Source organism: Bombus vosnesenskii, unplaced genomic scaffold, assembly GCF_011952255.1.
Source record: "Bombus vosnesenskii isolate JDL3184/JDL3185 unplaced genomic scaffold, Bvos_JDL3184-5_v1.1 scf7180000013265, whole genome shotgun sequence".
Lineage (NCBI taxonomy): Eukaryota > Metazoa > Arthropoda > Insecta > Hymenoptera > Apidae > Bombus > Bombus vosnesenskii.
Genome location: NW_022882925.1, coordinates 4,536,582 through 4,562,066, shown reverse-complemented (window position 1 = coordinate 4,562,066; position 25,485 = coordinate 4,536,582). Strand labels below are relative to the sequence as shown.

At 35.5% G+C, this 25,485-nt stretch overlaps 3 protein-coding genes across 11 annotated transcripts; 2 read left to right on the top strand and 1 right to left on the bottom strand.

Annotated features, from left to right (window-relative positions):
* Positions 1 to 26: 26 nt before the first annotated feature.
* Positions 27 to 1,091, bottom strand: LOC117242227 (protein dj-1beta-like). The gene is made up of 4 exons (XM_033508726.1): positions 882 to 1,091; positions 533 to 691; positions 281 to 470; positions 27 to 216 (listed from the first exon to the last, which is right to left on the bottom strand). Exons 1-4 carry the CDS (start codon positions 1,062 to 1,064, stop codon positions 95 to 97), a joined length of 654 nt encoding a protein of 217 aa, XP_033364617.1. The 5' UTR covers positions 1,065 to 1,091; the 3' UTR covers positions 27 to 94.
* Positions 1,092 to 1,790: 699 nt separating this feature from the next.
* Positions 1,791 to 12,330, top strand: LOC117242197 (arginine-glutamic acid dipeptide repeats protein-like). Of its 7 annotated transcripts, none has more exons than XM_033508701.1 (8): positions 1,792 to 2,022; positions 4,804 to 4,878; positions 4,962 to 5,303; positions 5,433 to 5,513; positions 5,590 to 8,995; positions 9,800 to 10,078; positions 11,786 to 11,984; positions 12,080 to 12,330. In XM_033508701.1, exons 3-8 carry the CDS (start codon positions 5,061 to 5,063, stop codon positions 12,144 to 12,146), a joined length of 4,275 nt encoding a protein of 1,424 aa, XP_033364592.1. In that variant the 5' UTR covers positions 1,792 to 2,022; positions 4,804 to 4,878; positions 4,962 to 5,060; the 3' UTR covers positions 12,147 to 12,330. The 7 variants fall into 7 exon arrangements, with proteins under 7 accessions (XP_033364604.1, XP_033364592.1, XP_033364574.1 ...); XM_033508683.1 differs by lacking the exon at positions 4,804 to 4,878 and adding an exon at positions 3,054 to 3,195; XM_033508673.1 differs by lacking the exon at positions 4,804 to 4,878 and adding an exon at positions 3,054 to 3,195 and having other exon boundaries at positions 4,944 to 5,303.
* Positions 12,331 to 14,680: 2,350 nt separating this feature from the next.
* On the top strand, positions 14,681 to 23,744 carry LOC117243197 (GATA zinc finger domain-containing protein 14-like). 3 transcript variants are annotated; one of them, XM_033510471.1, is made up of 8 exons: positions 14,681 to 14,931; positions 15,361 to 15,580; positions 18,977 to 19,261; positions 19,344 to 19,479; positions 19,578 to 19,697; positions 19,782 to 19,882; positions 20,878 to 21,291; positions 21,858 to 23,744. In XM_033510471.1, the coding sequence occupies exons 1-8, from the start codon at positions 14,855 to 14,857 to the stop codon at positions 23,310 to 23,312; spliced, it is 2,808 nt and encodes a 935-aa protein (XP_033366362.1). In that variant the 5' UTR covers positions 14,681 to 14,854; the 3' UTR covers positions 23,313 to 23,744. The 3 variants fall into 3 exon arrangements, with proteins under 3 accessions (XP_033366362.1, XP_033366359.1, XP_033366360.1); XM_033510468.1 differs by lacking the exons at positions 14,681 to 14,931; positions 15,361 to 15,580 and adding an exon at positions 17,918 to 18,125; XM_033510469.1 differs by lacking the exons at positions 14,681 to 14,931; positions 15,361 to 15,580 and adding an exon at positions 17,918 to 18,125 and having other exon boundaries at positions 18,964 to 19,261.
* Positions 23,745 to 25,485: the final 1,741 nt, after the last annotated feature.

Genomic DNA, 25,485 nt, shown 5'->3' with positions numbered 1-25,485 from the left:
TATATATTAATTTATTATTATTATTTATTATCCATTATGAATAACATATGCATATAATATACATAACACGCTTATGCAAGGGTTAAATTGATTTTTACTCTGTATACAACATAGCTTTTGCTACATTATCTGCTGTCTCTTTGTCAATCAATTTTTCAGCAATAACTAAGCCAAAAGCAAATGCAGTTGCTGGGCCTCTGCTAGTAATCAAATTACCTAAAATGTATATAAATAAAATATTTGTTGCATAACAAGTAGAACTTTATGAATAGATGCATACCATCAGTTACAACTTTATCTTCCAAATATTTATAATAATCTGTCAATTGATCTTTCATTGCAGGATATGATGTGACTTGTTTTCCTTTTGCAATACCATGAGCCTTTAATGCAGTTGGTGCAGCACAAATAGCAGCAATAAGTCTGTTTTCTTGTTCTTGTTGTTGTAGCAACTTTCCTACTTCTGCAGACTATACGAAGCAAAGAAAAGATAATTAATATATGTTCAAACATAAGCATTAATTTTACTTACATCTGCAAATGCCTTTGAACCACCTAAACCGCCAGGCAATATTACAACATCATATTTTTGATTAACTGCATCTTGAAGTTTTGCATCAACACATATTTTCACATCACGGCTGCATTTGACACATGAGCTCTCAGTAAGACCAGCAATAGTAACATCAACCTAAAAATACAATTTTTAGTAACAAAAGATTGCATAGAGTTTCTTTCACAAATAATGATCTATAACTTAAATTAATATTTCATGTACTGACATTATTTTTTATTAAGTACTATATTTAACAGAAAATTTGCGTGTTAAAATCTAAAACGCAAATATGTAGTTTAAGGTTATATGTAATAAAAAAACATACTCCAGCTCGACGTAAGACATCCGTTGTTATTACGGCTTCCATTTCTTCAGAGCCATCAGCTATTAACAAAAGTGCTGACTTTTTACCCATGTTTGCAGTATATTTTATTTTATTCAATAGAATTATCGGAAATTTGCAATTCGATCGTACAAAATGTGAAAGAGCACAGCACAATACTGACATGTATAACTAGATGTTGATAATTAGAGAAGGGATCATTGGCGCTATTGGTACTCTATTGTTAAATATAATAGTCTAATTTTAAATAAACTTTCTCATTGTTATATTTTTTCTATTTTAAAGGTAGTAAAAAGATAGTACAAAATGAAAATCATTTCTGTAAATAATTTCTTTATATTTAAATTTCTATAACTAAATGATAATTTGTTTTATAAAATGTAGGAAAGTATTGTTTCATTTTTATTAATAATGTTACACAGGGAAAAAAAATACAACAGTCAGTTCAGCTAATTACATATTTATCTATTTTACAAGTAGTGAAAAGATACTACAAAATTAAACCTAAAAAGAAGCATTTCTTCAAATTTCCCATAAATACATAAAAATACGCAGTCTACTTATAACCCATAACCTGTAACGTTGAATTCTTTAATATTATTAATTATCAAATAATTATATAAGACGTGAGAGGCCTAAGGTCATATTTAAAAAATCTACATCTAACATTTGTAATTTTTAACATTAAAAAAATTGTCTTCGAAAGATTTCAAATCGTCCATTCAGATTAAGTTTTCTTTACATATATTAAATATTCCTTCAATTTTTTGTGATATAATTCTCTACTCTCTGTGATAGAACAAAATACAATAATTTTTCAAATATTTAAATTGCCACCGAAAAAGTATTGTGAAAAGGAAACGAAGGAATACGCGGAATCGGAACGCACCCCCACAGAAGAAAAACGAAACAAAACGCAGTACAAGATGGCTGCGTTTGGGTGTTGTGGCTACTGATTTGTGTAAGATTATTCTGTAGTGCTCGATGGTTAATTAGTAGTGAATCTTAAAATATTTATCGGCTATTCATCGGTGTGAATCGCAGTTGTGTATAACGCTTACGTGTGGAAGGAAGTTGCGTTAGGGGAAACAATGCAAGCACGTCGTTGAAACATTAATCACGGGTGAGTTTGCCTTGAAATTTTATGGCTTTTCACTTTATTTTAACGATTCTCCCGGAAGTCCGGCAGGACGAGGTGCGATGTGACGAAAAATTCTATCACGTAACCTATAATCTATGGAAACGGGATTCGATAATTAACTTACCGCTCGAACACGGTGTTCCTGTTCCTTTTTCGTATTTTCTGCATATATGACGAAATTGTGTAAATAGTTGGTTTTTTTTCTCTCTGTATTCTCACATTGCACGTCGATGAGTCAATGAAAAATTTTACAATGTCCATCGCTCCTTGGCACGCTTCAATCGCGTTACGATGACGATAAAGCGTCTCGATTTTATATGTAAAACTCATTTATGCCAACTATACCGCTTTCACCGTGACTCAAGACCACTTAAAGAAAGTAGAGATATATATTGTAATTGCTAGTGTGTTAAGATGGGTTATTGAAAGAGGATTTGGTTTCCTTTTTGTAAATCATGAGATTGTGAACATACGGCTTTTTTTCACTATTGTATACATGAGACGGTTGATTTTTTCAGGATTTTGTTCATGTATATATACACACACACATATATATGTATATGTACTTTCATTAATTTCAATTGCATTGCACAAATTTATACTTTGTTCAGGTGTTGATGAAACAAGCCGTTGGATGTAATTTTTCAAATAAACATTTGATAGTTATATTTTATTCCTTTTGTAGGGTGCTTTCCATATTGATATCTTGTAGTTCAGAAATATTTTAGTTGTACTTGAGACAAGAAATGGTAGAGCCATTAGGGAGCAGAACATACATAGGATAAGGTGCTTCAAAAGAAAATGACAAATGATGTTATAAAAACTTACTTATATCTTTAAGGTATTATTTGCATAATGTAGCTATTACTTTGAGGAAAACAAAATATAATGCCATAATAACTGACATCATAATAGAAAAAAGGGTCATTAATTAAAAAAAAAAAGAGGAAGCATGTTAGCAGTACTTTTTCTTAAACAGTTATTATAAATATACTGATAGAATGACTATATAGTTCAGGGGGTGGATGATAGGAATTTACTGAAAATCCAAGATAGAAGCCACTTGAAACACTGGAGAAAGACGGTGGAGCTTCGGAGGAGGAGGAGATGTCTGCCGGCACCCAGGGCGAGATTCGGGTTGGCCCTTCGCACCAGGTTTGCCATATACCTTGAAAACCTTTTTTGCTACTTAGCTATATTGCACAATGTACCTAACTCAAGGCTTGTTCTCCTGAAATGTGTATTCTGAATGTATAGATAAGGCAGAGTTCATCATTGAAGCACCAGGTAATTGTGACACCATTTTTTTCACAATACCTAATATGTTCAATGGTAATTGCTCCTCATTTATGTATTTCACTCTTCCCTTATATGTAACTAAAATTAGGGTGATATTCAAGTCATTTGTTACCTACATTGTCAGGTATGTGTATATTCAAGAGTTGTTGAAGGACTTATAGTTTTAAACAACTTTGTATGAAACAGAGATGTTTGAAACTGTGTTATTAGTAACAATATGTACGTATTAATTGATAATATGTGTGAATTAAATAAGCAAAAGAAGTAATTTTTAAGCTAATAGTTATTCGTGAATGTAAGAAATGTTTACTTTATACATTGAAAATTTTGTTTTTTATAATAGATTATCATATGTATATCAGGTGTCATTAATAATTCATAAACATTGTTTATGCATACTATAAATATTTTAGTACCCAATTAGTTTACATATCTTTAGAAAAAACTAAAAATGAAGATATACTTGCGTAGTTCTTATAAGAATGTATAATTATTTTGCAATGCTATTCAGTGTAGTCAACATATTATTTTCAAGAATTGTTAAAGTGCATGGCGTGTACTTAGTTACAGGTTTAGAATAATTGAAACACCAGTGTTTTCTTAGTGCTTGAAATTCATATTCATAGGGAGAATTTTCATTCAGAAGTTGCGGTCTTAATATCTATCTTATATTTATACACATTGAAAGAAAAAATTGTAGAGTTGAACATTATATGGCACAAATACCTACCTATTCCTTATACAGCTTTGTTGTATGCCGATGGTTCAAATAACAATGATAGTTATTCTTTAAGTCACAATTATAATTTTTTACTTGCTTAACAGTACAGCCACAACACTTAAATCACATCGCAAGTATTATCCCTGAGTTTGCTACTGTTGTTGGAAGACCCTAAATATGATGAAAGTTATTATGACAGAGCATTCTAACAATAATATTATAGGATAATATTGTATAAGTGTAAGATTATATTTATAGTGGTTTTCAGTCACGGTGAAATTATAAAATATTTTATTTTTATGTAATAACCCATTGGTTACTTGAACCATCTACGAAATATTAAAGTTAGGAACTTTGTGAAGAAGTATTTAGTCGCAGAATAATCATTTTATCACAATTTCTTCTCATCTTGTAAATGTCATCTTGTTACATTTGTTTGTGAAATAATTGTTTTTCATTCGTTAGCTATGATTTTCTCAATTCATGTTCATCTGCTCACATTAGAAAATATGTTACAGTGAATGTGTTTTTTGTTCGAGTGGAGATTAACTTGTAGCTTTAATTTATATACACATGAACATGACTAATTGTTGTTAAATGGTACCAAGTCTCAACACGTGTATATAATAATTATATGTTATCTTTTTAACTTGTCTTGTTTCTCATGCTTATATATATACGTATATTTATAATCATTAGTTTGTACACAAATATAAAAGTACTCACGCTACTTCTCGTACCAGTATTGTAACAAACGGAACAGAATGGAAAAAAATTATACTGGCTCGTGTAGTTTCGAAAAGCAAGCCAGAGTATAGGTGCGTACAACTAACTCGCTTTGGCATTGGTGCTAACCACGCACAATCCCGAATTTTGGGTACAGGAATTGGTTTCTTGTCAGGCCCGTTTGCCTGAGTATCGGCCGGGTATACCCCCTGGAGAGCTGCTTCCTGATCCAGAGTTTTCTAAAGAACGAGAGGAGCTAAGATGGATTCCAGCTATGGCATTGGACGGGGATCTTCTGATGTACTTAAGGGCAGCTCGATCTATGGCTGCGTTTGCTGGTATGTGTGATGGAGGATCCCCGGATGACGGTTGTGTGGCTGCTTCCCGTGACGACACGACTATCAATGCTCTGGATATCTTGCACGACTCTGGCTATGATCCAGGAAGAGCATTGCAAGCTTTGGTTAAATGTCCTGTACCTAAAGGCATCGATAAAAAGTGGTCTGAGGAGGAAACTGTAAGTAGAAGTGACAAAATCTGGAAAATTGATTAAGTAGTTTCTTTATCGTGATTGTACGTATGTGATCTCATAATTGGAAAGGAAAGATCAGACTTCCATTTAATTGGTCATCGATCTGTCCTATAGAAACGCTTCGTCAAAGGACTTCGGCAATTTGGAAAAAATTTCTCAAGAATCAGAAAGGATCTCTTACCTCATAAAGACACGGTAATGAAATTTGAGAGAAAGTAAAGTGAGACTTGAGAGAATAGGTAGCAAAGCTTCTTTCTTCCTTTACTTTTAGCCGGAATTGGTTGAATTCTACTATTTATGGAAGAAAACACCTGGAGCGAATAATAACCGACCTCATCGAAGAAGACGACAGGGTTCGCTTAGGAGAATTCGTAACACGCGAAACTCGCGTGCTGGCACTCCCAAAGAAGAGGTGCCAACTCCACCCAAAGATACTCCACCAGCTAACGTCAATCAGAAGGAGCCTGTCTCAGAACCGGAAACTGTACCTGTTGGGACACCTGCGAGCAATAATCCTGGTGGGGAAATTAGTTCCGTAACAGAAGACGATAACTCGGAAGAGGATAGTGATTCCAGAGACACAAACACTAACGGAGCAACGCATTCGTGTCAACATTGTTTTTCGACTAATTCGAAGGATTATCAGGTAGCTGGCAAGGACAGGTTATTGCTTTGTACGGAATGCAGGACACATTTGAAGAAGACCGGAGAACTACCGCCTGCGCCACCATATCTGTTCCGCCCTGTGCCTGCGGAATCACCAGATAGCCCAGGGAGAATGCGTACAAGAAACAAGGCTAAGGAAACGCCTAGACCTGCAAGACCACGACGTACAGGAGGAACGGATACTCCTGATCAGGAAAAGCAGCAGCAACAGCAACAGACGCCAGACAAGAATAAGAAAAAATCTAGTAAGCCAGAGACGCCGAAGAAAGGTCAAAAACGACCTCAGACGGATGAAGTGGATGAGGACAAGGAGTCTCAGAAGCGAAAACGTCCTGGTGAACGTCCTGAGAGTCCCTCGGAGTCTCTCACGACCGATAGCAACTCTCTCATGGATGAACCTGAAAGGGAAGGAGAAGGTGATACGAATGAAAATCAACCTACTCCTGTTACAGTGCCAACTGAAGAGCCTGTTAGTCCAGCAGTAACCACACCGGAAGAGCCTTCTGAACCAACTCCAGTTTCTACCCCCGTACCAACGCCTATACAGACTTTACCAATTTCTGTTCCTGTTATCCACACTTTGGAAAAGAAACCGTTATTGGAAGAATCAGTAGAAACGAAGGATCAAATAGAAGATGTTCCTTTAGCTATGAATCAGCCATTAAAGTTGGAACCTATGCCAATAGAACCAGCCATGTCACCATCTAACGAAGATATGAAGGAGCCCGAACAGCAGCTGAATTTGACCACATCGCAGTCGTTAAATATGAACGATATGAGTCAAAATATGCCACGTAATTTGTCACAGTCGATGCAGAACAGTGGTATTTGTGCTTCGACTGGTTCGCAGGGCATGCAGAACTCGCAGATTATGTCTCCAACGCACCAAGGACTGCCACTTAATATGCAGTACACACCCAATGTTCCTCCTGTTCAGAATGTGCCGCAAAACTTATCACAGAGTATGCAGATGCCGCCGAACATACCGCAGAATATGTCAAATGCGCAAAACATGGGACCAACGCAAAACCTTCGAGCACACGGTGAGAACCTGTCAAGTACGCAAAATATGCCTCAAAGCATACCGGGACCACCATTGAACCTCAATATCTCGCAAAGCATACCAACGAACATGACGCAGATGCCTCAGATGCCGAGTTCGCCACAACCACTTGGCTTAACCGTCATGTCTTCTGAAAACAGAATGTCCGAAAGAATTTCCGACGACAGACTACCTCCGGAACGGATTAGAGATAGTAGGATACCTGATAGAATACCAGAGAGGATACCAGAAAGACCAGAAAATAACGAGCCTGAGAGGAACGAATCAAATAATCTGTTCCAACCCATTCAGTCAAGTGGAATGTTATCCATGGAGAAACCGTCGCCGATGTACAATTTAGCTGGAACGCCACCAATGGAGCCTCAAAATTTGAAGATCAAGCAAGAGATTATTCCTCCTGAGCCAGATCCGCTTCAAAGTTTAAAGGAAGTTAAAGTTCCTGGTTTTCAGTCTGGTTTTCCTGGTCCGAGTTTGGAGAATATTAAAAAAGATCCAGATAGTTCCAGCAAACCACCAACACCTAGCAAGCACTCCATACCAAGCAGTCAGCCTGTTCCTCAAATACAATCTGTGGCAGCTTCCCCAACGCCGACTCTTCCACCACCACCTACGTCTATTCCACAGCCTGTGATGCATCCAGCTCAGCAACCAAGTCCTCATATGGCTCATCCATTCCACCCACACCATCCCTTGATGCATCACTCATTATTTACCGCCATGCATCCGTATCATCCTCATGCTTACCCAGGTTATGCTCCAGTTGGTGCTTATCCCTCGTTTCCACCATATCCTTACGGTGTTCCCCATGCAATCCCTCCTCCATCCCCACAAAGGAGTCAAGAAAGTACAACTATGATGACGGCACATCATTCAAGCACGAGTTCCAGTGTGACAACGAGAGAAGAAGGAGAGAATCTCATCGCGACGCATCATCACTCTTCTACAATGCATCAAGCCACGGCTCTGCATCACGACAAACTGTTGACCATCTCCTCTCACAGTTCTCATAGTCACTCTTCGTCCCATAGCTCACATAATACTCAACGTAAACCATCGCTAGTTCCAACCACATGTCTGACATCCAGTAGCTCAGCGCATCATCACCATAGACCACCGCAATCTCAGCCTCCAGTCGCTCCTGAACCTAAAATAGAACCTGACCTTGTAGAACAAGAACAAGAAGAACCCCCAAGCCCACGAGGCCCATCTCCAGAGCCTCGAATTGAAGATTCTGAATGTCACAGATCACAATCCGCCATATTTCTACGACATTGGAACCGAGGCGAGAACAACTCTTGCACTAGAACAGATCTAATGTTCAAACCTGTCCCAGATTCAAAGTTAGCAAGAAAGAGAGAGGAAAGATCACGGAAGCAAGCTGAGAGGGAAAGAGAAGAACGTGATAGAGCTGCGGCGCAACAAGCTAGGAAAATGACCACGCCTGAGAAGCAGCCAGAAACATGTAAGCCGCCTAGTCGTGGGCCTCTTGAGCCTGTCGTGTCTCCGTATGACAGATATGCTGCAAGACCGGGATCCTACGCTGATACTCCTGCTTTGAGACAGTTGTCCGAATACGCTCGACCACATGCTGCATTTTCACCTGCTAGACATCCTGCGCCACCAGATCCGATGTTACATTACATGTATAGTCCTGCTGCTCGAGAACGCTTAGAACTAGAACATTTAGAACGTGAGAAGAGAGAACGAGAAATAAGAGAATTACGCGAACGAGAATTAAACGATCGATTAAAAGAGGAGCTTCTGAAGGGAACGCCTAGACCTATGCCAGCGCCAGTGGATCCACATTGGTTGGAAATTCATCGACGTTACGCGGCCGCTGGACTCGCTCCTGGACCGTCAGGACCTCCTCAGGCTCTCCACCAATTCAGTCTTTATGGAGCACCGCCTGGGCCCAGTCAGTTGGAAAGAGAACGTTTAGAAAGACTAGGTAACGTTAACTCTCTACCAGTAAGGGTCTACCATTCCCCTCGAAATGCGTATCTTTCTTCTCGCATATTGGACTGAACGCAAAATTAACTATGGATGAGTGATTTTAGGCTTTCATGGCCCGGGTTGCTGCTGATCAGGATTTCAGATGTAAGCTGTGACTTTTCAAAACGTTGTTCCAGTATTCTTAGCTGCATTGCAGCTGACTTTATCATGTCAAATACAAACTTGAATAGATGATTACAAGTTAGAGTTCATAATCATTTACCACATTAAGGTTATGGTGTTAAATTTCTGATGCAATTAGCTACAATACGGACAAGAAGTCAGAACAACTTTTCAAAAGAATACATTTTATATCCGAGAACCTCGAACAGCGATTATGATTTTGATTTGATTGAGAAAATTGGCGAGATTCGACCGAGTTAAGAATCTAAATCAGCGTTGTCCAAATTACAATCCCAAGACTCATGGAGCTTATATTCTAATGCCATAGATATATGATTATTCTGTTGTCAAAGCGAAACAAAATTATTAAAATGACTTCATTCGGTGGACAACGTTAATTTAGAGATAAAGCGAGATAATGATTGTTTTCGAATGTTAGCTGCTTCTTGTGTTTGTTATATAATTACCAAATGATCAAGTAATGATGTAAGACGCAGCTATCGGTCGAAGATCTGACAGAAGAGTGCCGCAAAAAAAATAAAAAAAGAATTCATTGTCGGGAGAACTACTACGTAGCTGGTTAGAATTAAAAGTACGACTGGGACAGTATGTTTGATCGAGGCGCTGTCGGGTTTAGGGATACCGACTGCAGCCGGCGGGGGGCCAGCGGGTGCAGGGGCTGGCCATCCCGTAGCGGCTCATCACCACGGCCAGCTGGACGAGCGACTGGCTCTAGCTGCTGACCCGATGGTCCGGTTGCAGATGGCTGGCATTTCGCCCGAGTATCATGCTCACACTCACGCGCATACGCATGCGCATACGCACTTACACTTACATCCGGGACAGCAGCAGGCCCAGCAACAGGCTCAGCAACAGCAGGAAGCGGCTGCGGCTGCAGCTGGATTCCCCCTGCCTGGTAGGTCCTATAAATCAGGATGTTTGAGTACGCTCCCGCACGATGATCGCTCCTTTCACCGACTATCTCTATAATTTTAGAACCAACAAGGATTTCTTTTATAACACATGCCACATGTGTATAAATATATCACGATTTTACTTTTGCCCATAAGAGCATAGATATTAGACTTTCTTGATCTTGATTAAATTTGATAAGTAGATTGCGGATATTTATGCATTTATAGGGAATTTAAAGATGTACAGACTTAATATAGAGATATGTATAAAGAATATTCATATTTATATTTATATCATATATTCTATTTCATTTTATATTTTATATATATTATATTTAGAAAGTGGGACAAATTTTTGCATAGGTTCCATTTCTTTAGTTGTGTTCATAACGATATGAATTTGTATAAACATCTCCAGTCTACTGAGAATATTTCTATAATTTGAAAATGTTTACGAGCGATTAGTTCTACAATTGTAATTTAATTTTGTATTGATACAATTGAAAATGTAAAATCAAACGTAAATTAACATATAAGAATCACATATATTCAATTTTTAAAGTAAGATCGTAAAGTTAGGAGATAATCTTATTAGGTGTATTTTTTGAGTAGTAAGATTTCTCTGAATCTTTATTTTTCTTTTTTGTAAGATAACGAGTCCGTGATCGGTAAAGCGGTCAATTGCGTGTAAGCGTACTGTAACGTGCTTTTCACCTAATCAATTTAATATCAGTCACTCTAACTTAAATGGAAAGCATTCTAACTGCCACCAACAGCTTATATTTTTCATAAAGAAAAAGACAACAAAAAAATAGAGAGAAATACAAATTTTTCTCTGCGGCAAAAATTTTTTTTGCATTTTTCTGTCGCTTTTCTCGCTATGCCATATTATATTAACTTGAAACCAGAGCTTTTCGATCATCGAGCGCAGTTTCTGGGTGAAGGTACGATTCATCAATAAAGATTCTATGAGTTTTTAATAGCGTGAATTACCTTTAAGTAAACTGCAATGATTGTGTGTGTGGTACGTGCGTGAATGGGAGTGACACAATGTGTCTGTACTGCACAAACATTTATGATATTTATTATCCATTTATGACAATACTCTTTTAAAAGCTGCACATTACTTGCATAATTTATCAACATTACAGCAACATAACGTCTATATGTTTTTATTATCATATCATCCTATTATAACATCTTATTAATGTCATTATATAAATCTATCCAAAATCAACTGATCGTTCAGGATCGTTTAAGAGTAATCATGCAAGTGTAGCATTTGTATTAGTCCTTGGAGTATGAAAGGTGATATTTTGATCTTACAAAATAATTTTGTATTAAATTTGTTTTTATTATATATTACCTGGAAATTAATTTTAAAATTTACTAATTAATTTACTTCTTATTGATATTTTCATCTATGCTAGATCGTAAAGGTACTTCTGTGTAATATTTCAAGGATTGAATGCAAGATGAAGAAATAAAAGTTGATCCTGTTCTGGGCGACCAGTTAATTTTGGACAGAGAATAAAGAAAGAAGAAAGTTGTTACAGTGCAGCGGCATACGAAACCAAAAATATCGTCCAACAAATCTCACGCTTCATCATGCATGCCCGTCTATCTATAAGTTTTCTCAAGGCTTTATTTATCTTATGAAGGCAACACGATCGTCTTTTACAATTTACTAATGTTTTCTATCTGTACAGCGGCAGCTGGTGCAAATTATCCTCGACCAGGCTTAATGCCCCGTGACCCAGCACTGGCTCTTCATCCCGCGGAACTTCTTGGAAGACCGTACGCGGATATGGCGGCGCATCACGAGCAATTACAACGTCATCTAATGATGGAACGCGATCGATTCCCTCCTCATGCATCGCTTGTTGCACACCACGAGGAATATCTAAGGTTCGTCCTTTGAAATCCATAACAAAGCTATACAATTATACGTATGCTTGATTAAGACGACCAGTGGTATCGGACTAACAAAGGGTGTTTTTTAGACAACAGCGCGAGCGTGAGCTTAAAGTTCGCGCACTGGAAGAAGCTGCACGTGGATCACGCCCTTAAGTGTAATTGTATTTATATATTCTAATGATTATCCTTTATAATTAGGGACGCGACGGTCCTCGTTAGAAACAATTAACGAGTACTCGTCAGGCGGTGATCGAGCACAAGACGTCATGCTTTGCAATTGACAAAAAAAAAGATAAGAAAAAAGGTGCAAGGATAAACAAAAAAAAAAAAATAGAAACGATCTGCTCAAGATCGCTGACCTTACGTTTATGATCAAAAATTATTTTTGCGGTTTTTCTTTAAGGTTAAGTAACTAACGAGAATATAAAAACGTAAGGATTGTTACGACGTGTAACTTTTTAGTGTAAATATGACACGATTTAAAGGATAGAGCTGGATTTATCTAGCACTATGGAGGATTAAAATTTATATATATATATATATATATATATATATATAAATATGTGTATATATATAAATATATATATATTTATAGAAATATAAATATAAAATATATATATAAATATATATATATTTATATATATACATATATATAGCGACCGCTTGACGTGTAAATTTGTTTGAAATTTCTATATATATTATATATATTATCGAAACCACGATATTACCATATGCTCAAACGAGATTCATTTCCGTTTGATTTCATTTCTCACAGCGGTAATAATGCCAAAGTGTTCAGAAGAGAAGTGGTTCACCGTGTTTCTTCTTTTTTTGTTTTTTTAGCTCTTTCGTGCTTACGTGCAGGGAAGTAAATCGTTGTCCGTTTATTTTACAATTTACAACACTCGATTATGTACCGACGAACACAAATCGTGTTTTTGAGACGAATAATAATTTTATAATCTTTAGAGTATGTTCCCAAACATGTTAACTGTCTGTGCATCATGAAACAATTCATAAATGATTTTCTCACAGACTTTTCGTGTTTTAGCGTATCATAAGATGTAACTTAAGTTTTAAATAATTATTGTAATTTCTGTGTCGGACAATTTGTATATTTTCTATATGTATCCTTTTAAGATTTTACTCTGAAGACCACGAGCGTTTGATACTAGTTTGATCGAGCGGCTGATTAGTAATTAAAGAACAAAACACAAAAAAATGGTAAAAATGCAAACTTTGTAACGAAGTGACCAAAGTTAAAAAAGTTTGTAGAAAAATGATGTGAGCGAACGCATAATCTTTCATCGTGTGTAATGTTCACAAAAATATTCTGTATGCACTGTGCAGGCACTGGAAATTAATGCGTGTTTTCAATGAAAGAGAAAAGAGTAAATGCTTAAGAAAAATGATTCTTTATTCTGACGAAAATTCGAACATATAAATTTTCTGCTATATAATTAATTCAGTGTAATGTAGTTATTTAATTAAGTAAAATATTTCATAGGAACATCCAGTTTTATCGTATCTTTTTTTCTCTAATTTCTTCACAAAGAAATATTCGATATCATTTTCAGAATGAAAAAATACGATTCAGATGTGGAATGACCAATGTACTGTCAATGTCTGCTTGCATTTACGAGACTATAATATATTTTTCCTATGTCACCATACAACTATCTGTGAGAGAATTATATACATTTGCGTTAATACAACGTAATCTCAAGCAGACATTTTTTTCTGCATTAATCTGTTACCAGAGAAAATAGGAAAAGTGAATATGTCAAATGTAAAATTTTATCTGATCAGAAGATCAAATCATTGTATAATTTCTTATTACCAGTTTGCCTGTCACTGGATTCCCTGGACAGAAAATAAATGCCTGTCTTATAAAATACACTACTTTTTCGTGTCACGGTAATTTATATCCAACGCTATAATATTCTACGAATTTACAAAAAGGCCAGTCATGAATCAGTCAGAAACTAACATCAGACCTAGCCTAATTAATTTTACACATGGTATTTGTTTTCCTCGCTCTTTCTACCGGTCGTCGGTTGGTTTTTATTGACCGTAATGTGAAACCCAGCCTCCGACCACTTTACGTGGGAGTCATCACATCTATGTATGTTTCTATGTTTGTGTCTGTAGAAGGAAACAAGTGTCACGTTGACCATTCCAAAACTATTTCCTATGTTACAAAAGCGCAAACTGTTGAAAGAATATTAGAAAAAATTATTTTCAAGATACCTCTATATATTAATAAGAAGGTAATCATCAAGAGAATTATTGCTAGTACTTAATAGTTTTGGGGGATGCTTTTAGGATGCTTTTTCAATTTCTTTATATTAATATAGCTATTAGTTTACCTAAACTACTTATTTCTGTATTTTTAACTAGCTAATCAATTCTAATTCTGTAATTTATTTAGTTAACAATTTCTTTTTTTGACTGCTATGCATGATTTGATAAAAATGTTTAATTTCATGTATTTCAATTTTTTAAAAATTGAATACGACCGGTAAATGTTACTTTTTACTATTTATATATACATATTTTGTTATGTTTATATATATTTTCAAAATTATTATTAACGTATTCTGTTTTTACTAGCCAAACATGGTGCAAGTGGCTCGTTCGCCCCTAATCGGATGCACGTGTATTTCACATGTGTATTCTAGTAAAGGGAAGGGGTAGGGTGGGGGTTAACGGCAACGCACATCGGGGAAGAGGGAATCCTGGAGGAAACGAAGGAAGCCACAGCGGCTTAGTCATTCATAAACGAACCGCTAGTGTGGTCGGACGCCTCTTTTGAGTTACTGTAGTTATTTAACGATTAACTGATAACGGCACAGTGTAGCATGGCTGCACGAAAGAAAGAGGAATCATCAAAGCAACGTTATCAAGCTAACGCACGTGAAAGGGATCGCACTCATAGGTGAAAATATATTTTTAATCATAAAATAATCATCTTTTTTTCTAAGACATCAAAAATATATTTTTTAAAACATAATAATAAAACTATTAAAATAATGCTTAAAATGTTTATATACTCTGTAAAGATACAATAATACAAACTTAAAAGTTAAATTGCAGAGAAAGGGATATTGTACTGTTCAAAGTAATTAGAGGAATAATTATTTGAATAATTTGTTAATAACAAATTAATAAGATAATTAAATTATTATATATGTATTGAATTATAATTGTAAAACAGAAGCTTCTCTAATTACTTTGAGTAGTGTGTAAACGAGATGTTCGTCTTTTGGTTCAGGAGAATATTCAGTTATGAAAAATTCGCGAATACTCTAAGCGAGGGTAAGGAATCCAAACGCGAAATTCAAGAAATCCAATCTTCGCTCTGCAGTGTGAACACGGCTTTCAGTACCTTGAGAACTTTAATACCAACGGAACCTGCGGATAGGAAATTATCAAAAATAGAGACATTGAGATTAGCGAGCAGTTACATCAGCCATTTGGGTGCTGTTCTTGTTGCCGGTCCTATAGATCAACCGTGTTTACGCGTTGAGGATAGCAGCGGACTTTACGGAACAAATTATTGGACTGATTCACAAACAAGGCCGCAAGTCTGCACTTTTTGCCTTGCTATGCACAAAAAATATGTAAGTTAATGATAAATGGCGATGTAATAATAATATAATAACAAGTTACTTTTCATTTACTTAACAAAACTATATATATATATATATATATATATATATATATATATATATATATATATATATATATATATTAAAATTCGTTCTTTGTGATAATTTACTATATTATTTCGTAGATAAAAAAATTATATATTTAGAAAATTTTTTATTTTCATAAAAATAAAATGTCGATCTTTTCAAAAGGATTATAATAACCTATGATTTTTGTACATTTCAGAACTTAAATATTACTTCAGGAGCAATTTCAAATTATTGAAAGCAGAACATATGTATACTGTTTTTGAGAAATCAACATCTATCGACCTAAGCAATGTATGAAGATTAAGATATACATAAATAATTTACTGTACATTTCTTGTATATATACGAATATTATTAAGTTTAATAAAGTTTATATTGTATCTATTAACTCCATCGCATTTGTTACCCCAGATTTATATTAAATAATAAATATGATATAAAATTAAAGCTATGACGAATAAATAATATATCGTAGCCTATATTCATATACAGGGAGATAAAGGTGAATTCTTTAACCTATGTATTCAAACATCATTTATTTTTTTCATAACATTTGAACATCGAATATCCGTATAATTGCCAATGCTACTGGAGTCAAACTAATGCTGTAATATTTCATCAAATATATTATTTGACAAAATACCTGCTTTTTTTAAAGTAAAAATTCATCATAAAAGTTACTGAATATATTTCTAGTAGTAATAAATGTGTACAAAATTTATTTATTGGGATATTAATAAAGTTACAAATGGCATAATGATGAGAGCGGTACGGCGGCGAATGTTTCAGTCTTTCGAAGTCAACAATGCTGTGAGGAAGCACATTTTAGTTTTTCTCTCCGTTCTCGTTTCTCGTTTCAATTTCAGTGTTCTTATTCGGTTATTCATCGCGGGCTAATCCATAGGTAATCATGTTCGCTACTAAGAAGCAATCCTTTGAATGTCTACGCATCAAAAATTAGGTAAGCTTCGTGAATAAAGGAAAACCAACATGAACCATAGTAACCGCAATCAATCACCGCCATTGTGATAAAATTGAATTCATCCACAACTTCAGTAATTTTAAACAATATAGATTTAAAATTAAAAAACACGAATGCTTATGTAACGATAATTTATTATTGTATTAACTTTACTGTTGGGTGTAACTTTTTATATGAAAGAATGCTCCAATCTTGTTGAAATAAGTACTCCAAATTTCGTAGTATTTCTTCAAAATTGACGAAAATATAGTAAATTTTGTAAACCGATGAAAATGGATTTTATTATTTTATTATTTTAAAAATTTTTTAAATGAAAATTCTTATTTTTCTCAGTGCTATACCGTTAAAATATTGTATATTAAATAAATAATGAAAGAAAATAATAATAAACAGCGATGTTTATTATATTTTTCATTTTATAGAAAAAGAATTTGAAAAGACTATAACTTAAATTAATTTATTATATAATATATGTCATGCGAAAAATATTAAACTTTTTAATATCGTAAACTGTCTTGAAGAAACGGGAACTTAATATTTACATCTTCCTCGATACTTCTTTCATCCAACATTGCAATTTTACTATACGACTACGTATGACAATTCCACTATATATTACTTACCAATAGTTATATGTTCCAAAAATTCGGCGTTAAAAATAAATTTTCCGAATATAGCTACAATTTTCACCAAAAATTTCACTAGAAAATTTGAGTCACGTGTGACAAACGTCATACATAATGTACTGCAATATATGATACTTTATGAAATTTCTAAGATTCATTTTTCTTTGCTTTTATAGCAATATACATTTTCTAACTACGTGTATAAATTACAATTTTCTGCCAAACAAGGGCAAACGTAATATAAAAAATTCAAAAACATGATGTTACATATTTTAGTATATTATATTCCAAGAAGCTTTTAAATTCATTTCCCTTTCCTTTTATAGTAATATTAATTTTTTAACTATATAACTACAATTTTCCATCAAACGAGAGTACTTGTACTATATGAAATTAAAATCCTACATCTATTATTTTAATCAAATATAACAAATATATATATATAGATAGATTTTATTAAGTTTTAAGAAATTAAAAATATTTATTTCTGTATTTCGGAACGTGTATGAACACGTATCGACGAGGCGAAGGATCTCGACCGTCGCGTCAGTCTGACGAAATAGAGAATTTAAAATCTGGAATATTAGCGCCCTGAACGGCGCGTATGACCGCCATCTTGTAAAAGTGTCTGTAGTGTTTGGAGGTTTAGCGAGAAGGAACAGCAGCTTCGCCGGAGGCTGGAAGTCCTTTTGAAGTGGTTGCAACGGTCCTTGGCAGTCCCTGGGCACCCAGGTGACCTCGTGCGAGGCCAGGGTACCTTCAAGCTGCTAGGACAACCTCACGGCCGACAAACTCATTTACACGCCCGACTATCGCGAAGATGGTGAGCATTCATACGCGAAGATTTTGCATCTAACCCTGTGACAAAATTCATTTTTCGTACCGTGAGTACGTTCTCATTAACGAAGGTGACGTTACCATTGCTTGAGACAGTGGCGTATTAGCCTCGTTGTCCTTGTCAAATAATCCCCTATTAATTCATTGTTATCGATGCTTCGAATCTTACCTATTAGACGAACAGTTCTGTCGCTTGTCAATATTTTTAGGTAGCGTTCGAGTTAATGCCGTCGCATCGACGATTTCGATGCGTATTGTCGGCACGCTTCTTCAAGTTCGTCCCCGATGCTTTTGTATAGTGAAACGATCTAGCATAACCTACGTTTATTTATCGTCATAGAAAAAAGAACGATAATAATGTACGGATTGACGAACCAATTGTTTTTGTTTGGATGCAGGCTTTCAGATCACTGACAGTCCGATTGGTTTCATATTGATATTTGGGTGTCTCATATATGTGTACAAATGATTGTGGAAATTGTAGTTTTCATAGTTACTTCGCGATCGTGCCTATTTTCTTAATGAGTAACATGTACACGGAAAATGTGACATTTACATAGTAACTTAATTAAGCACATAATTTATAACAAAATATAAAGTTTTAGTGCCTAAATTTATTTTTACATTATTTATTATTATTACTTTACCCTTTATTATTTTATCACTTAGTAACTTTTTGGTATGTGTATAATCGAATGTGTTTGATATAAAATTTTTGTATACTACAACTATATTCTAACATAGATATTCTATATTTATTTCATTATTTTTTAATTATATCCTTGCATTCTACGTGTATATTAGCTGCGTTGTTTTAATATTAGTCATGTTATTTAGAGTTCGGCATCAACGGGTGGTACTGAGGGGTCTAGTCCAGCCTCTAGCCCTGCCTCAGCAACAAGTCTCACAATGGCTGCACCAAAATATGGTACCTTGGTTCCAAATCGTATCTTTGTAGGCGGTATTTCTGCTAATACCAGTGTAGAAGAACTTGCTGAGCTTTTCTCCTCTTATGGCAATGTAAAGGCTACAAAAATAATTGCTGACCGAGCTGGTGTTTCCAAAGGTTATGGATTTGTTACATTTGAAACTGAGGAAGAAGCTAAAAGACTTCAGCAAGAGGTTTGTAATACATATGTTTAATATATTTAGTAGTTAAAGATATAACAACCATGGTAGTAATCTCAAATTATTTTGTTTATAGTCTGAATGCATTGTATTAAGGGAAAGAAAATTAAATATAGCACCTGCAATTAAAAAACAACCTTTCAATAGATCTTTGGATGGTGGTTCTGGCTCGCCACCCTCTGTGCCTACTAGTACTTACTATTACCCAAATGGTTAGTGTAATTATATCCTATAATGTCATAAATTTAATTTACTAATTAATTATAGTTACATAAATATTTTATTATATGAAATTTTTTATTTTTACTAGGTATGGGGTTGACATACCAAAATGGCATGACATTTTATAACACAACAGCTCCAACACCAACAACACCAATTGCTCCACCGACCGATCCAGCAACTATTTATCAAGCTACTGGAGTGTTCGGTAAATTTAACGAAAAGTCATAATCGTAATTTTTAGAAGATCGAAATGTTTATATTAATCAAACGATTTGATTTCGATAATTAGGACCACAAGCTGCTGGTCATCAAACTTTCACGCCTGTGATGTACCCGTGTCCTGCTCCATCTCTTTACATGCCACAACAATATCAGTATTCGCCTATGCCGGTAGGTAACATAACAGATAATAGACTATGCCGACTTCTTTCTCTGAACTCCTTTTTAATCTTGGGTCCTTTGTTCACACCCTATCATATGAATTGTCTATGGGTATAGCTTGTATTTATATTAAACGATAAATCGGTTGCGGTTTGACAGACAAATGGTTTGATGGGAGAAGCCATACCACCGGCGTTTCTACCCAACCCTCAGCAAATGCCTACTTACGTCCTTCTCGACGCTATACAGTATTGAGGTCTAAAGGTACATGGTCTATGCTAAGTGACTAGCATGCAGCGCATTATCTTTGTGCGTTTTCTTTGCTGGACTTCTGCATGGCCTATCAGAATGCATGCACCACTTATCTTTTTTTCACATAATTAACGATTTGTATTAATAATCTCACATACAAGTTGCGCGTATGAATGAATGTAAATTTCCCATCTAGTCTATAAGTACACATTTATTGTGCTTATGTTGCAATAAAAAGAATTTTATTATCGTACAAAACGTCACAAGTATGTTGTTTTTCGTATAATGTGTTGTATTACAGCATAACGTTATTGATGATTTCTTTTTCACTTTTTTAAGCGCGCATTTATGTATCTTTTGACTTCTTCATTCACATTGTTCTATATGTTGTATTTTTATATTGCACAGAGAATATGGAAAGAGACATATATGACATTCATTGCCTACTATGTAGTAGTCTTCTATTTAAAAGATGAAAAAAGATACAAAGTATAAAATGTATAATTTAAATTATAGGCATGCACAAAATGTTAAGGTAAAGTATTTGGTATTTGAGTGTCCTGGAAACATCATTTGACAGCAGATTTCATCTTGTAACCTGTATATTGATCTTAGTACTTCCAAACGAGATCAACGTACAAGATGATTATATAATGTACGACATTTTCTTCTTTTTTTTATTCTAAAGATAGATCATCCCGGTATATTCTTTGAATAATTAACTGATCGATGATGTTTTTCTTTCTGTGCAGTACGAGTGTTATGCAGGGGCAGTCGCCGCCGGAGCTCATCAGTACTTGTATCCAACGAACAACTCGCAGAACAGCACGAGTGGCGGTAACAGTAATTCCGGAAGTGGTAACAATGGCACAGGGGCGACGAGTCCACCAACGGGTCCTCCACAGCCAATTCCATCTTTACCCCCTCCGCCACCGACGCATTTCTATCCTTCTGCCGCTCCACCGCCGCATCATCATCCACCGGTGCCTGCAGGTCCTGCGCCTCCTCAGATGGACCACATTTATTATCCATTCGCAGCTGGACCCCATCCACCTCCTCCACCGCATGCATCCATGGGATTGACCGATCAGCAGCTATTGCTTTTCCCTACTGATGCCTCATGTCAACAAGCGTCTTCGTCTGATGGTCAGGTTGCTCCTCAGGAGGTGAGTCACTATCTTTACTTCTCTTTTTTTTTAGTAATATATAATAGGTTTCCATAGAATATAGTACAAAAATTTTAATGATTATCAGACTATAAGGAAGCCTTTTATAAGGTGGATCAATAATCACAATATTTCATTAATTAATTCTAATAATAATTCTAAGTGATAATTGTAAAATTATAATACGAAATTACATAAATAATTATAATAGTTTTCTCCTTTAATTCTGATTTACTCTTTCCTGTAGTAAATTTTAAAGGTTGCATTATATCTAAAAACAAAAGAGAACTATGACTTTTTTCCAGCCACAGTTGTGACTATTGGTTCATCCTACATTTACGCGATTATTTTTTAAACTGCTAAAGATATATGAAAATATCTCTTTGAAAAGGAAATCTAAATACTGAGATGACTTAATTGTTTCGTGCTAGTGTAAATGCAACATCATTAGCGTGTATAGAGATGTATCCATGATACATATCATGTAAATCGATCGATTATATTGATTAATTAAGAAAAGAACCAAGCAATGGACGGAAAACTACCATCTGTGAAATAAATCGTAGGATTCTCGTTCGACATCAAGCCACTCGGAGCAAGCACATGGTGAAACACAGGCTGCTTCAGGGTCAGCCACACCCTTGGTGTCCTTAATGCCCGTGAAATTTCCCATGTCCGGTCGTTACACCAATTATCATCCAATCGCTATACATACCGCTAACTTGTACAGTTCCCAGACATGTTTAAATGAAACTGACGATTGCAGTGGCAATCAGATGCATTGCAGGGCAATCGTGTATCATCCGGCAGCCGTTTACATTCCTCACACGCATACATCTCCATTTCATAACGCATCCGGTGGTACCAGCCTGTTGCCAACACCTCCGTCAATATCACAACAGTTATTCGATTCTTCGAACAAGAATCAGTGTTTCAATTCCAGAGATTACACGAAATCCGGGAACGTGAACGGCCAAAATAACTATTCGAAATCGCAGAATCATGGGATCGCGTTGTCTCATCAGAATCCATTCTTTCGAGCTCAAAATGTAGGGAATTCTCAACCGTACAAGCATAGTAACATAGATGGAAGCTATAAGTACACGACGCCGGCGATGAGTTCGCGATTCTCCATGCAGTATAGCAAAAAGGCGGTTGGCTCGAACGTGGGCTCCCCGGCTTCCTTCGTAGCACAAAGGTCATCGGAGAATTACAACCAAAAATCGTTTGGTTCGAATACAACCAGCGGTCAGCAATATAATAGCACGAATACACAGAAAATGTTTAATTCAGCGGCGAATTTCGATTACGCGAACGGCCGTAAGACTAATAGCGGCGGTGATCAGTATTTCGAGAACGCGACAAAACCGAATAACTATCCTAGCCGTAAAAATACGACGAACTATAGAAACAACGGGGTGATCGCCGGACAAACCGATGGAGGTAACAATTCCAATAGTCAGTCAAATGATAAATACGTGACTAATATCGAAAACGAGAATAGTAATTCGCAGGGTGTGCAAGGGACGGAGAATAGTAGTTCGGAGAAGCCGGTGAGCCCACCGCCAGCGCCGTATTCGCCCATGACAAGACCCCTTCCAAATTTGTCACCACCCACCTCCCAGGTCCAGTTCTACAATCCGGCGCAAAACCGCTATCAGCCATCCTTAGCCCCGTCCCAGCATCAGCAGCAGCCACAACAGTCGAACGCTCAACGTCGGTACACCATCGCCCCTGCGTTGACCGCGAGCAGAAAACCGACGGAGAAGTACGCGAATTCCAATTCCCAGGCAGCTACCACAACGATGTTACGGCAGAACAAGTACAAGGTCAATGGAATAATACAGGCCGGTAACAAAGTAGCGGACGATAGTCTTGGAGGAGCCGGTGATGCTCCACCAGGCGTTGGAAGAATGCCGATAACACCGCCCGGAACGCCAAGGACTCATCCGGGTCATCCTGCTGGCGACCAAGGTCAGCTGAGCGACGCGTGCCATCAGATGCAAGCTCTGACCCTTTAAAATTCGTTCTCTCGATATACATTAATAACAACACGTATGCGTACACAGGCTCGATTCGTTTTTCCTCCCTTTCTTCTTCTTTCGGTCCTAACAGTACGTGTAATAACGGTACGTACGTACCGTTTAATATAATAGGTTAGTGACAGGTAGATAAAGATATAGTTAGGTAGGTAGATAGATGCATCCCGATTTCGAAGCCGTATGAATGAGAAGAAATAATAAATTAAAAGAAACGTGTCGATTCACGAACGATCCCAATAATTAATATATTTTGAAAAAAAAACCTGCATAGACAGCACGAATGCGAATGAACTTGAACACATTCGAAAATACACATTTGCTCTATTCTCTTGTGATCTCAATCCCAAATCTATAGAAAAAAGTAAGAAAAGGAAACAGAAACAAAGGAAAGAAACGAGGAAAATATGCAGACTAGATAAAAATCTCCATAAATGTAAATGTAAATTATTGCTCTTCGGTAAATTATTAAATGTACTAAATTGTTAAGCATTTATAAAAGAATATATTATATATTATATATATTATATATATATATATATAAGATAAAAAAATATATACGATATTTAAAGATTATTATATTAGTTATGAAAAGAAAACAATATATACGATTAATATATATTATATATATGTAAATACATATATACGTATACTCAGGTGGATGTGTATATGTACCTACATATATATGTATGTACGTATCTATCGAAGAGAGCAGATATAATTAGAGTAACGTGAAACAAAGGAAATAAGAGAAAATTCGAAGTCAAGCTATATTATTATATATATCTCTTTAAATAAAAAACCGAAATGTTTAACGAAAGAGGCGAAGAAGAAAAAATGATAACAATTCTATCATAATAGATAATACAGATATGCTACACATTATTTAAAATCTATATATGTTATATATGCAGTATTTAACGTTTATGCGCGATAGGCTCGATAAACCATTGAATCTCACGAGCAAGGCTAGAGTAGGATAGATGGATTACAAACAGATGATAGGACAGAAGAAAACATACAAAAAAAAGGAAGTAATATGGTAACAACAAATAATATGTTATTATCGTACAAAGACGAGCGATTTGTTATGTGTTCAAAGAAAAAAAAAAACGGTAGTGATGTCGATAAACGATAACGATGAAGTGGAGGGTAATAGGGAGGCAGAAATAGAATTGATTTCATAAAAAAAAAAAAGACGGTTGCTCAAGGCACTGCCACATCTCTCAGTTTTGATTTTCTACCTGATGGTAAAACCAGTACTTATAGTTTAATTAGAGTAACCGTGAACAAAACAACTCATTCTCACGCAATTTCGAGACGCCACAGTAGGAAAAGAAATAATAATATACTGATTTACATTTCTTCTTTTTTTTCGACAAGTTATCCGCGCAAGAAAGACGCAGGAGGAAATATTTAAAACTTAACAAACAAAAAAACAGAAAAAAGGAGAAAAAGACAGATGGTCATAAAAATAGCTGTTACAAAAAAACGATGAAAAAAAGAGAAAAAAGAGATGCCCTAAATACCCGAAAAACGAATACGGTAAAAAGATATACCTTTAAAAGAACAAAAAAAAAAAAACAAGTATGTAATAATGAATTAAATAAATGTGTCGGCTGTGAGCTTCCAAGCAAATAACAATAATTAAATTATTATAATATAAAAGGTTAAATAATATTCTACCTAATTGTTATGAACGTATAAATTTCTTTTATCTATAACGAGAAATTTGTTATCTCATATCTCGCATATTGTAGCTATTATTGTCTATTTAAATGAGGAAAACGAAGAATGATAATGAACCGAAGGTTTGTGCGGCGCTGTGATTTAGATGTCGCGGCGAAATATATAGCGGTTTATGTACAAGAGAGAAAAGGGAAAGAATAAACAGAACGGAAGAGTAAGAAACAAAAAAAGGGAGAAATATAATTCGAGGGACACGTAGATGAGACGACAAAGGCCTAGGACGCATATAGATTACCCGTGAGTCGTTACGAAAAGAAATTAATTTGTTGATAAAAAAAATGTAAGAGTGCCTTCTATTTGTTTTCGTGATTGTATTGTTGAACATTTGTTGCGTTACGTTCCAAGAGCCTCTAATGTTGTTATAAGAAAAAAAAAGATGTTTGAAGAATGTTGTTCCTCTATTTAT